Raw genomic sequence first — 12264 nt, 5'->3', positions numbered from 1 at the left:
CTGTGTGTGCGGGCTGGAAGGGAAGCGGGGCTGGCTGCGGGGGCTGACGATGGCACTGGATGGTCCCCAGGGAGGGTCTTGTCTCCAAGGTCAGCTGCTGGGAAAGAGGGGGGTCGGGGCTTCTGCTGTGAGTGGTTGTGAGTGATGGGCCTGGTGTTTCCTGCACAGACGTTTCTGAACAATTAATGTCCAGCCCAGCTATTTATCTTGATCTGTGAAGGGCAGGAAGAGGGATGGAGGGCCTGGGCGGGGCCAGGCCAGACGCTCTGTTCTGCCCGTCACACGGTGGTCATTGGAGGTAGGTGCTCAGCACCTTGCACTTTCCCCTCCAGGATTCAGCTTCGTACCTGGAAGGATCCAAAGGCTGTCTGGCTCTTCCGTCTTGCTGCAATCTCCCTACTGGTCCTTTCAGAGTGCTGACTGGCACTCCAGGGCACTGGGCCTGCCCTGGACGTGGGGAGCCACTGGAAAGGCCCACAGCTTGTTGCCAGGTCACGAGTGTCGAGTGGGGGTCAGGGGTGCAGTTGCAGTGATTATGAGGCACCTGTGGAACTCGCCAGATAACAGTTTTTTCACGTGGCTCCTTTGGCGCCTCTGGAGCAAGGGCCTCTGCATGGCGTGGGAGATCTTGGCCAGTGGTCGGGTGCCATCGAAGGCGAGAGAAGCGGAAGTGTTGGGAGAGAAGGACAGGCTGGGGGTGGGAACCGGAGGCCAGGTGGATGGAGTGTGTTCATGACTGGGCTGCAGAGAAAAACTGGGCTGAACTCCTGGCATCGCCTTTACTGTTTTTTATTTTGCTTTTAAAAAGTAGTTTTAATCATACTATATGAACTTATTACTGCTGGGGAAAAGAAATCAAACAAAACAGAAGCACACGGGATGAAAAGTAAAGATCCGTCTGGGACGCCTCCCTTCCCACCCAGAGCAGAGGTCACCGGGGTCAGTCTGGTGTGTCTGCAACCCTCCTCTGCATGTACACACTGCATGTGTGCACACAAAGAGCTTTTCTGTTTATATGAAGACATGCCATCCCACACTGCTGTTCTTCACTCAGTGATCTCGTCTTGAGATCACCTCTGCAATGGCTCCGACGTCCCATGGTCAGGGCGTACCATGGGGGGTGACTGTGTAGGCCCTCTGCCGATGGGCGCTGAGGTTGCTCCTGCTTGATTTGCTGTAAATGGAACCTTGCATATCCCTCCACACACTCTTGTGCACGTATGCCAGTATTTTTAGGGTAGGTTCCTGGCGGGGGGCGTTTGTGGGGTGGAGGGCATGTGCCCTGCAGTCGGTGCGGGGGTTGCCACTTTGCCCATCAAACGGGTCAGGCCAACCCCCCAGTTTCCCAGCAGTGGTCCACCTGCCTGTAAGCTGTGGCTGTTCAGGCATCCGGCACGGCTGTGTCATCGGCCTCCTCGGGTCTCGGTCCTGTGGCTCTGAGCCAGAGACAACTCTGTGGGGTCAGCGCTTTCTGGGACTACTGGTCTTGGGCTTTGTGGCTGCCACCGCCAGGTCACTAAAGGGGCCTGTCAGATGGGGGCCCTGATTCACCCAGGTGGGCCCTTACGTCATATCACTGTCTTAGAGCGTCGGCTGAGGCAGGAGAGCGGCCCTCGTCACGCGGGTTATACCTACCCCTGCCCTCGCCCCTGTTGGGAGCCAGAGGGTGCAAATAGGAGACATTTGGAATTTCAGTGTGTGTTAAATGTCACCTCCTCAAAGAGGCCTTTCACGCGGCACCCCTGCCCCGCTGTCTCTTTCTTAGCCCCCTGTTTTTCCTTCAGAGCGCTTGCCCAGTCTATAATCTTACATTGTTTATTCGTCTCTCTCTGTCTCCCCCACTAGCCTGTGAGCTTCACAAAGGCAGAGATCTGTCTGTCCTGCCCACTGCGGGATCCCCCGCCACCAGTGCTCGGCACAGAGCAGTTGTTTAGCGAATATTTGTTGAATGAATGAATGAACCAAAGATAGCCAGGGGAACACCATGTGATTACTGGCCAAATGTGCAGAGAGCAGGCACTGGAGGAACCTGGAGGGAACCGATCGCCTTTCCTTTGGTGGACAGTCCGGGGAGCCGCAGGGACTGAGGAGCAGGAACTGGACCTTCCGGACGCAGACAGCGAGGGGGTGGGGGAGGTGGTCTAGGAGGTGGGCAGGGTGGGAGCCCGGTCAGTGAGTGGCCTCTCTGGCCCCAACCCTTCTCAGCTTCTCAGCTTCTGCCAGCACCTGAGGGCTTCTGATCTTCGGCCAGTGAAACCCCGGCATGTCCTCCCTCCATAGCCAACACCAGCCTCTGCTTCTGTCTGACCCGGAGTCAGTGCTTCCGTGGTGATGGGTGGCATTCGGGGACGTGTCCTCAGCCCCACAGCAAGCTCTTCTCAGTTCTTCTAGCTGGGACTGCCTGGTCCCTTTCCCCCCGAGTCACCTGGTCCTCATTCCCCATCCCCAGGCAAGACAGACCAGAGGTCCTGGGAACCAGATGAACATGGGTTTTCAGCAGGCAGCCGGGTAGGGCCCATCGCTGCTGGATCAGGAGCTGAGTGTGGAGAACAACACCGTGGCCTGGAGATGTGGAGTCCTGCTGTGTTTGAGTCGGTCCGTGCTGTACCCTGTAACGCAACAATTTTTGGTAGCTCATTGTTTACACCAGTAGGTAGGCCACTAGTGACTTAGGCCCCATCCTTTCCCCTGGGGCCATTAAGTATTTTTCAGCCTGTGGCATGGATCATTTGCTAATTATAATTGTGCCTCAGAGTCAGTAGCCAGGAAATGACAGCAGCAAACTATCCACAGGGTGTGTGTGTTTACGTATGTATGTACGTATGTATGTGTGAGGACCGAGGTAGACTGGTTGGTTGAGGTCCCCCTCCGCTTCCTTACGGTGTGACCTTCAGCAAGTGATTAAATTTCTCTGGGTGGCTTTCTGTCTCCAGGACACCTAGAGCCCTGGGGCCGGGACACCGACCCTCTGACACGCTGGCCCTGCTCAGGACTCGCTTACTCATTCCAGGACAGTGAAACCACAGTCCTGCCTCCTGGAGCTGCCTCTCAGTCGGCCTGGTGTGTCGTTCTGGGGACGGTCGCCATGAGGCAATGTGGAGGACAGACGGGGAGATCAGCAGTGGTTGGGTGGCGTATAGCCCCCACTTGTGGACAGATGGGGCTCGTCCTAGGTTTACTCCTGCGGGTTGTGCGTGGCCCTGGCTGATCCTGGCTGGTGTGCGGGGAGATGTGTTCTCCTGACGTGGGGCGCTCGTGGCGCAGGCCGGAGCCCTCGTCAGCCGGCTGTGCGTGTTTCCTTTGGTGTCCTCTGCCGTGGCATTTGTGAAGGTCCTGGTTCATTCCTTTGTCGTTCCCATCGTCAAACCTTTAGCTCAGTGCTCAGCATCTGGCATCCTGAAGGCTCACTTCTGTCCCGAGCCTGTCTGAGTGCTTCCTGTCCTCCGCCCACAACCACAGTGGCAGGAAAAGCCCAGTTTAAGTACAGGGGCATGGCCAGCCGGAAGGCCTGGGCTTGGGAGGCCCGAACTCCACAGCGACTCCCAGCCCCAGCCATCCTGGCTCACTGGACTCACACAGGTCACAGAGCTCCTTGGGCCTAGTTTGTTTATTAGTAAATATAATTTAGGTGCCTGCTGTGTGCCAGGCACTCTACTGGGGGTGCATGAGACACAGCCCTGCGTCTAAGGAGCCCACGGTCAGTGGGGGAGAGAGGAGAGGAAATGGGCAGGGCAGGGCCAGGGCAGCCGGCAGTGCTATGAACAGGACAAGCACAGCCGGGGGAGCTCAGCTGGGGCAGTTACGGAAGCTTCTGGAGGGAGGCTGTCTCTGTGGATTCCTGAGGGTCTCACCGGGTTCTGGGTGCTGAGACCCGCAGGGTGTGTGGCGTAGGGATCGGAGTGGGGGGTGGGGGGGCGAGCCGGCCAGGGTGGAAGGTAGTGTTGTAGGGCTGGCGAGTGCTACCTGATAGGAACGAGGCCATTTCAGGACAGCAGTGGTCAGAGCCACAGGGCCCGCATGGGCCCCGTTATGCTGAGGATCAGGCTGAGCTTTTGGTTTTCAGCCAAGGGCAGCTGTGGTAGGATGGACTCTCTGAGCACCTCGCTCTGCAGGGAGGGAAGAGAGGCGAGGGGTCTGAGCTGGAACCTGAGCACAAGGAGGAGGCTGTTTAAACCTGGCCCGAGGGGGCTGTGGCCTCCGTCTCCTCGGCCTGGAAGGGTCGCTGTGAGGACTCGGTCAGTGTGCAGCAGGACGGGGAAGCTTTGGTCCGCTGAAAAGTGCCACGGAGCAGATGGTCGCCGTAGGAAGCAGTTTTCTCGGTCTGTTGAGGTCTTGCTTCCAGGAGTATCCTCGCTCTGGCCCAAATACACTTTTATGGAAAAAGGAAACGATCGCCATCACAGCTGGCTTTGATCTTACTCTGGGACCTCCCAGACCCCAAGATGAGGGTCCAGTGATGTCCCCAACATTTTGCATCTGTAGAGCTGGAGGGTGGAGCCCTGTTCCTCCACCACGTCCTCCCACCCGCGTCCACTCAGGCCCGTGCATGGTCGGGTCACGCCCTGCAAGCCGGCTCAGCCCTCTCGCTCCTGGTGCCCTACAGCCCCAGGCAGTGCAGGCAGAGGGCTCTGCCTTTTGATCGCCGATGGTGACGACCACGTGAGTTCCCCCGAGTGTGGACTGGCTGTCAAGGGTCAGCATCTCCCACGGGAGCAAGAAACCTGGGGAACTGGGACATGTTGGGGTGACAGCACCTGCCTGTCCAGGAGGCTGCCTCCCAGGGGCCCGTGTTGGCTGAGGCTGCTCACCTGAGCCCTGCAGCTTCTGGTAAAGGCCTCTCCTGGCTCGGATGTCTCAGACACTTGTGCCTTTTCCAGAAACACTCTGTCTCCTTGGCTAAGTGACAGCTGGGAATAGGAGCACAGCCCCCACCCAGGTGAGAGTGTATGTGAGGTGTCAGCATGGGTCCATCGCAGGACTCAGCCCCTCCAGCAAACTGAGGGGGTTGTGGGGCGATGGGAAGAACCAGAGTTTGGGCCTCAGATGGGCAGGATGGGTGCCATAGCCTGAACGCTTCCCTTAGTCCTCTGCGACCCCAGGCAAGACCCGTAGGTAAGCTCTGAGTGTGCTCATCTCTAGGTGGGGCCTGTGAGCCCTAGCCCAGGGCACCACAGAGTCAGCGATGCCCTGCTTACAAAGGGCCTGGCCCTGGCCGTGGCAGATACCCGGGGTCAGTTGGTTCCCCGTCTCTCCTCTCTCCCACCCTGTAACGGAGCGTGTTCCGACTTCTGACCCACCCCCCTCTGCCCCTGACCACCTGTTTATCAGCTGCCCCATTAAATCCTCGTCATGGCCCCAGGGGAGCCTGGAGCCCTCATGGCTGCCGAGAGGAACGTGGTCTGACTGGACCCTCACCGGGGTGGTGCCGAGGGGATGGGGACCAGCAAACCACTCCCGGGGCGACAGCCCTGAGCCGGGTCTGGGCCCACAGAGCTGGAGCAGGTGGCATGCCATCTGGTGGGGAGGGCAACAGGAAGTGGCTGCACTTCAGGGGTCACATAACCAAGTGTGGCTTAGGGAAGACTCCGAGGGCAGGAGATGGCGCTGATGCCTCTGAAGGGGTAAGCAGGAGCCTTTGGCTTCTGCACAGACAAGTGAAGGGCGTGTGTGCCCATGTATGTGTGCACCCGCACATGCCTGTGTGTGTGTGTGTGTGTGTGTGTGTGTTAAAGACCCCCCGGGGGCCAGGAGGATGAGGGAGGCAGTGGAAGGGAGAAGAGGGGCCGAGTCGGAAGTCTGAGGCAGGGGACTGGCAGGACTTGGTGGCTGATGGCAGGAGGGAGCTCAGCCACAGTCAGTGAGGGCGGCTTTAGAGAACGCTGCTCTTCAGGTCTCCGGAAGCACAGAGGGACAGAGTGAGGACTAGGGGAGCCGCCACTGGGGGTAACAAACTGGAGTTTATCACTCACATAACCGATGAGGAAAGGGCAGCTCAGGGAAGAGGGAATGACTTGCGCAGGTCACACAACCACTGCCTTCCCACCTTCCCCGCCCACACCCGGCAAAGGGGCTCTGGGTCCTGAGCCCTCTGAGAAATCCCTTCTCCTCAGCCCAGATGCAAACTTCAAGGTCGGACCAGGTTGTCTCAGCCAGCCTGCGACCAGCCAGCGGCTTCCCTCTGAAAGAGCCAGGTCTCCGTGCCAGCCTGGCGTCCATGAGATGCCCTCCCCTGGGGGCAGGAGCGGGCACCCACTCTGGACTCGGGACCTTCTGTCCCAGACAGACTAGGCCAGCACACAGGGCTCTTCGCCTCCACGCCGCCCGTCCCTGACACTTCATTATGAAGATGCTCACGTGTTGCCAAGTTGAAAGACTGAATGTTGGACACCCCTATAGTGACCACTAGACTGATCATTAACGTTTTCCTCTCTGCGTGTTACTGGTAATCGTCCATCCCTCAGTCTCTCTCTCTCTTTAAAATGCATTTCAAAATGAAATGCAGGCTTCAGTACATTTCCTGCTAAATATTTCAACATATATATCATTAGCACAGCTCAACACCTGTTCACATTTTTCTTATGTGAAATTTATATACAGTGAAAAACACAGATCTTAAATGTGCATTTTCCAAAGCCTTCTTTCATTTCTTTCACCCTGCAACATATTTTTGTGGCTCATCTATCTTGTTGCACATAACAATAGCACATTTTTTTTAACTTTAAATTTTGGAATAATCTTAGATTGTGCACAGTTCTCACACGCCCCACACCGGCAAAATTTCCCACATTGTCGACACCTTGCGTCACCACGAAACGCTTGCCGAAGCTGAGAAACTGACGCTCGTCCATTCCTAGTAGGTCGTCTCCAGACTCGACGTGGATTTCACCAGTTTTTCCTGTCTCATCCTCGTAGGACCCAGTCAGAGGCGCTGCTTTCCACCTGCTTGTACGTCTCCCCCATGTCCTCTGCTCACTTTCCTGGTTGCTCGCGACCTGGGCAGGCTTGAGGGGCGCCCGCCAGGAAGCCCGGCGGGTGTCCCCACTTCGGGTCTGTCTGGCGCTCTGCTCGCCGAGAGACCAGGCCTGGGGGTTCTGACGCACTCGGGGAGTAAGCCCACACCAGCTGCGCGATTTCATGCTGGTCCCCTCGTCTCCCGCTTGGGACTGTGTCCAGGCTCCTCCAGGGTGGGGTTGCCATCTCCTCTTTCCCTGGGGTCACCAAATGCAGCCCACCCTCGGGGGTGGGGAGCGGGCAAAAGTGAAGCTCTGCCTCTGGTGGGGGGGTGTCCACACACGTCATCTGGGGTTCTTCAAGGGTATCAAAAGGAACCTCCCCCCGTCTGTGTGTTACTCGTTCTCGTATTGGCTGATCGTTACTGATTGGGTTTTTGTTGTTATCAACATAACAAATGTACATATGTGTACATGCTCTCCCTGTACATAAAAAGTTGAGGCTTATAAGGAAAAAGAATAACTCCCTAAGGTCTTATGTTACTTATTCTAGTACTTCTGAGTAACATCTCACTCTGTATTTCTTGGTTCTTTCCTCTTTTATATTTGATCAAACTACATGAAATTGACAATATTCAACTGTTTCTGATCTACAAAAACTAACTCCATATGGTTCAACTTCCTGCTGTGTGACTGACATTGGAGTTGGCTCATTTTCTTGTGTGAATTGTGACTTTGCACTGGCCCCTCATCCAACCCGGCTTGGGGGTCAGACCCCACCAGCTCACCCACAGCTCTAGGCTCCCCCGGCTCCCCGGACCCAGAACCCTGGGCCTGGGCGAGAAGGGGGCTGTAGGGTGTGAGACTAGCCTTTGCCGTGACAACTACCCCCACGGGGCAGCTGTGGGGCAAGGCCTCGGGGCCTCCCTGGGCTCTGTCTGCTCTGCTGATACACCCAGCGGCCGAGTCCTCTGCCCCCTGGCAGACTGGGTCCTGGTACATGGCCTCGCAGGGTCATGCCGTGAGTCCCGCTCTCCCTGTGTATAGCCCTAGACCAGCAACTGAACCCTTTGTGCCTTAATTGCCATCATCCTTCCAGACGGGCTCCGGTGGTGTCCTTGTCCTGAAGCCATCACTGGTGTTAGTCCTGAGCTTCCCTCTGGGCCCTTCCTGTCTACCCACAGTGTGAGAGAGGCTGCCCAGGACTGGGGTCTCAGGGTTGAAGGCTGGGGTCCCTGGCCAGCTGAACCCCTGACCTTCTCCAAGACCGTAGCCAGGTACTCCCCCTGCTCCGGGCTCCTGTCTGCGTGCCCAGGGGTGGTTGGTGCTGCTGGTCTGAGGCGCCTCTCAGTGCCTGGGAGCTGGTGGTGTCAGCAGCGGTGAGACCCTCTCCCCTCATCCTTCCGTGGGGCGGGGCCCTGTCCCTCCTGCTCCAGGCATTGGAGGTCTTGGGAGCTTGGGACTGATGGATTGTAAAACTGTAGGTCACGCATGGGGGCGACCTTGGCAAATCCCTGTTCTGCTCTGGGCCTCTGAGGGGGATGGGGGGGCTGCACTTCCAGGGCTCAAGTCTGTGGTCCAGACAGGACGGACTGAGCTGGCACACATACCACGGTGGCAGGACCACTCAGAGACCCTGCCCAGTGCAGGGAGGAAGGAGCACAGTCACCAGGCAGTCACAGAAACGAACGTACAACCACAGTTTGGATGAGTCTGGGCCACCGAGGAGAGGTGAACGGGGCCAAGACCCAGCCTGCAGGGTGTGGAAGGGCTTTTCTGAGGCTGGTCCTTCCTGAGATCTGAAGGGCAAGCAGATGGCTAACTGGGTGGAGGGGGGAGAAGATGCCAGTGTGGCTAGAGCAGAGCGAGACAGGAAAAGCGGGGAGGGGGCTGCAGGGTCACAGCCAGGGACCAGGTGTAAGGCCTCGGTGCCCCAGGGAGCTTCATCTTCATCTTACAAGCCATAGGAAGACTTCAGAGGATTTTAACATGGCCAGATTTGTTTTGAAAAGCAACCTCTGGCAGCTACAGAAAATAGACTGGGGGGGAGTTTGAGTTTAGGGAGCCCAGAGAGGAGACTGCTGTTGAGATGACAGTGGCTTTGTCCAGGGCAGCAGCTGTTAAGATGGGCAGGAGTTGGTGGATTTGAGTTTAGGATGGAGAACTGATGGGACTCAGCAGCCGTGTATATGGGAGACGCAGCAGGTGATTCGGTGGTCTGAGAACCTGGAAGATGTGGGGCCTGGCTTCCAGTGGGAGAAGGCAGTTTGACAGGGTGGCCGGGTCACCTGAAAGGCCTGTGGGCACCCAAGAGGTGAGGTGGAGGGGCCTCTGGTTGCAGAAGTACCAATCTGGAGTTCAGAGGCCAGAGCTTGAGAAAGAGGTGTAGACAGTGTTGGGGGGAGGGAGGGTCATACCGGTGCTGCTTAGGTGCCACTGCGACCTTGCCTGCAGAGTCAAGAGTAGGTCCCTGGGTAGGGTCTCCCCAACACCTGCCTAGCTCTTCAGGGGCGGTACCTCGAAGCTTCTCACACTCTCTCTTCTCTCCCCCTCCTCCCCAGATCCTGTTGATCTCCGATTACTTCTACGCCTTCCTGCGGCGGGAGTACTACCTCACGCATGGTCTTTACCTGACGGCCAAAGACGGCACGGAGGCCATTCTCTTGCTCAAGTAGGCCTGGCTGGGCACAGGGCTGCGCGGACTTCAGGGCGAGGACCGGCCAGAAGCTAGGCCAAGCCCTCTAGCTAGAATCGCCAGCACGCAAGTCCTCCGACAGATGAGGTTCAAGTCCAGAGCAACACTCTTCGCAGCAGAGGAGAGCCAAGACTGGCAGCAAGGCCTGTGGGGCGCTGCCAGGAGCACCCCCACCTGGACCCCCAGTTTTTGGCTCTGCACACAAAGGAGCCCTTTCCCTGGCAGGAAAAGGGGAAGCAGCAGGTGAGCAGGGTTTGTTAGGTTGTGCTGACTTAATAAATTTTTTTGGTATCAAGTCGATCCTGGGTTCCCATTAAATTCCTAGAAGGTGTGGGCTCCTAATGCATGATACACTATGCAAGGGTGTGGGTTTCCAGAATGAACCCTAAGTCCACAGAACCCAAGATACATATGGGTGAGCAGGTATTGGTGTGGAACAGCCCCACCAGCAGCCCACCCTACTCCCCAAGCAGCTGGAGGCAGAGGGCCAGGCAGGCCTAAGCAATCTTTATTCTGCAGAGGGACAATGACCACAGATCCATACACCATGTCAAGACGGGGTGAGCCAGGGGCCAGTCCTTCAGGGGTGGGTGGGTCCAGGCAGGAAGCAGCGCCTCCGGTGGGGGAGGGGCAGGTGGGCAGACGGGCAGGGGCCTAAAATAAAAAAGATAAACCAGACAGAGCAGGGGTGCTGGGGCTGCTCCCACCATCCCCGAGCCAGCCAGCACCCACACGGGCAACCCTAACTGGACAGGCCCAGGCTCTACCCAGGACAGAGTCGGAGTGGTTGGTGCCCCAGAACTAAGGTGCATCCCTGCCCAGTCCCCCCAGGAGCTGGGGCAGCTCAGTTCAGGAGCCAAGAACTCCCTGGGCAGAGCCTGTCAGGGTCCCCCACTCCCAGGCCAACCACCCGCCCCCTACTGCTGGCTCAGAAGCCGAAGGTTTCCTGGGAGGCGTAGACCATGTAGAGGAAGCCGTCATCATCTTTCTCCTGCTCATAGATGTCCGCGATGGGCGTGGACACGCTCACCATGCTGTGCTGGTTCACCAGCAGGAAGAAGGCCTGCGTGGGGTTCAGCTGCAGGCGGCGCCTGCGGTGGACAGGAGGGCATGCCACAGTGAGGGGCCTCGCTGCTGGCGGGCTGGTGCAGCTCCGACTCCCTCCCCGAAATGTCCTACCTCAGCTTCACATCTATCCCAGCCTTTTAGAGGCTCACCTCTGGCCACAGCCCTGACCTTGAACTTCCCCAACATCCAGAGAATAGGGACCTAATGCCGCGGCCCCCCACCCCGCCCCCAAAAGGACCTGGCTTGCTGCCCAGCCCCGGCAGGACCAAAGTCCCCCTCCGAAAGATGCTGCCCACACACCGGATGATCTTGACCAGCTCGCTCATGTTGACATGGTCCGGGACCAGGAATTTGGTCTTGTCCAGGACTGGCAGCTGCTTTTCCCCCTTGTAGCGCTCGATGATCACCTGGGAACAGGGCAGGGCGGGGACTTGTGAGCCTGGGCGGAGCCTGGGCCGGGCGGGGATAGCAGGGGGACGGTGGGACTCACCGGGATCTTGCTCGGGTGCTGTTCGCGGATCTGCTGCACCTCCTTACAGCGATCGGCTGCGGAAGGAGGTCGGCAGTGAGGCTAGGCCGGGTCGTCCTCAGGGTTTGCCCCGCCTGTCTCCTGTCTCCCAGGGGCAGCAAGCCCCACCTCCCCAAAGCCCCCGCCCCCGGCTGTCCGGCAGGCCTGGACGCAGAACAGGTTGGGAGGTCCGACCTCAGGCCCGAACCTGCCTCCCAGCCCAGGGTCAAGCTGAAACCTGACGTCACAGGACTGACGTCACCTGCGGCAGTAGGTCGGTCGCGCCCCCCACCCTAACCCACACACACACTCGCAGACCGCCCGCTGGGCCTCACCGAAGCTCCGCCGCTGCTTGAAAGGCCGGTCGGAGGGCATCTCGCGGGCCCGGCGGGGCACACAGGCCGGAGCTCCGGGGTGGGGATGTGGCCGCGGTACAGGGGCGCCAAGCCGTCTGCACCTCGCGCTGAAGGGCTCTGGGGCTCACGCTGAGCCCAGCGGCGGAGGCTCCGGGAGGTAACTCGCCCGGGTGACGTCAGGTCACAACAGTCCTTAAAGGGGAGGCCGGCGCGCGGTTCCCATTGGGCCGACGCAAAACCCGCCCGCCTGGACCGTGACGTAAGGGCACACAGAGCCTGGATTCCCGACCGGCTCCGGGAAGGGGCGGTGGCTCCCAGGGGCGTCACAGTGTCGTGACGTCATGGCCTACGCAGGGTCCCTCTCCCCCAAGCCTAGGCTGTGCAGAGGCTGGGAAGCTCAGAGGCCGTTGTGGTAGTGGACTCGCGGCTCTGACAGAGGCTCAGCATCCTCTGTTCCTGCTGTCATTGACACTGCACAGTCTGTTAATTCCAGGGGCAGAACGAGGCGCTGAGGAAGACAGCAGTGACCCCAAAAGTCCCCTCACGGCTTATGATTAGAGAAGGAAAAAGGTGGGGTGGGCGGGACTGAAACATGAAAGAGCAAGTCACTGAAAAGGAACACGGGTTTTAAAACACATTCCAAGAGTTGAAAAAATAGAGATATTAATATTCAAGACTCAAAGGATG

The 12264-nt window shown here is 58.3% G+C and overlaps 2 protein-coding genes across 4 annotated transcripts in view; one reads left to right on the top strand and one right to left on the bottom strand.

Annotated features, from left to right (window-relative positions):
- The window catches only part of PIGU (phosphatidylinositol glycan anchor biosynthesis class U), a 96405-nt gene extending 86462 nt beyond the window's left edge, over positions 1–9943 (top strand). For both annotated transcript variants that reach the window (XM_028524733.2, XM_036009733.1), the window contains one exon: positions 9512–9943. In XM_028524733.2, coding sequence (XP_028380534.1) covers positions 9512–9625 — 114 coding nt within the window. In that variant the 3' untranslated portion in view covers positions 9626–9943. The remainder of the gene's footprint in view (positions 1–9511) is intronic.
- A 188-nt stretch (positions 9944–10131) lies between these two features.
- MAP1LC3A (microtubule associated protein 1 light chain 3 alpha) lies at positions 10132–11850 on the bottom strand. Of its 2 annotated transcripts, XM_028524906.2 has the most exons (5): positions 11557–11850; positions 11204–11259; positions 11014–11120; positions 10567–10736; positions 10132–10299 (listed from the first exon to the last, which is right to left on the bottom strand). In XM_028524906.2, exons 1-4 carry the CDS (start codon positions 11594–11596, stop codon positions 10574–10576), a joined length of 366 nt encoding a protein of 121 aa, XP_028380707.1. In that variant the 5' UTR covers positions 11597–11850; the 3' UTR covers positions 10132–10299; positions 10567–10573. The 2 variants fall into 2 exon arrangements, with proteins under 2 accessions (XP_028380707.1, XP_035865627.1); XM_036009734.1 differs by having other exon boundaries at positions 10132–10736; positions 11557–11848.
- Between the last annotated feature and the right edge of the window lie 414 nt (positions 11851–12264).

This window comes from Phyllostomus discolor, chromosome 9 (assembly GCF_004126475.2).
Source record: "Phyllostomus discolor isolate MPI-MPIP mPhyDis1 chromosome 9, mPhyDis1.pri.v3, whole genome shotgun sequence".
Lineage (NCBI taxonomy): Eukaryota > Metazoa > Chordata > Mammalia > Chiroptera > Phyllostomidae > Phyllostomus > Phyllostomus discolor.
The sequence above is the reverse complement of the archived record's forward strand: the minus strand, read 5'-3'. Positions and strand labels throughout refer to the sequence as shown.